Below are 494 nucleotides of genomic sequence, written 5' to 3' on the forward strand. Positions count from 1 at the left end.
CTCAGCTGTCATTCTGATTGTGTCCAGTGATGCAGAGGATTGGGGAGAGAGGAAGGAAGGGGCAGGGAATGGGACCAAAGTCTCAGCTCCTGGAGGCCCTGCCTGAACCTGGGAGAGTCATCGGATCCAAGCCCCTGCGGGAGCACCAGGTTGCTCCACTCTAGCAGGAGGTGGTTTTCTCTGCATGCAGCATGCAGAGGTGGAGGCTGTGGGCTGTGGCCTCCCTGGCCGTCCTAACTGCACAGGCCTTTCCACACACTGACATCAGTATCCACTCAGGGAAGCACGAGGCCAGCTAGGGCCCATTAGTGAGGTTGCTGAAGGGCTGAGTTGAGTCTCCTGATAGCTCACCCCCCAATGGGGGAGCATTCTCCTGGTCCCAGACCCTTTAAGCTTAATGCCCAGCTTTGCAGTTTACAAGATATGTGACCTAGGCAAGTTTCCTTCCTTCCTTCCTTCCTTCCTTCCTTCCTTCCTTCCTTCCTTCCTTCCTT

At 55.7% G+C, this 494-nt stretch overlaps 1 protein-coding gene across 1 annotated transcript in view; it reads left to right on the forward strand.

The window, feature by feature from the left end:
• The first annotated feature begins 191 nt into the window (after window positions 1-191).
• Window positions 192-494, forward strand: part of Clec19a (C-type lectin domain containing 19A) — a 20,039-nt gene continuing 19,736 nt past the window's right edge. Inside the window, exon 1 of the mRNA XM_008826935.1 lies at window positions 192-272. Coding sequence (XP_008825157.1) covers window positions 192-272 — 81 coding nt within the window. The remainder of the gene's footprint in view (window positions 273-494) is intronic.

The sequence above is a fragment of the Nannospalax galili genome, unplaced genomic scaffold (assembly GCF_000622305.1).
Source record: "Nannospalax galili isolate Female #2095 unplaced genomic scaffold, S.galili_v1.0 scaffold172, whole genome shotgun sequence".
Classification (NCBI taxonomy): Eukaryota; Metazoa; Chordata; class Mammalia; order Rodentia; family Spalacidae; genus Nannospalax; species Nannospalax galili.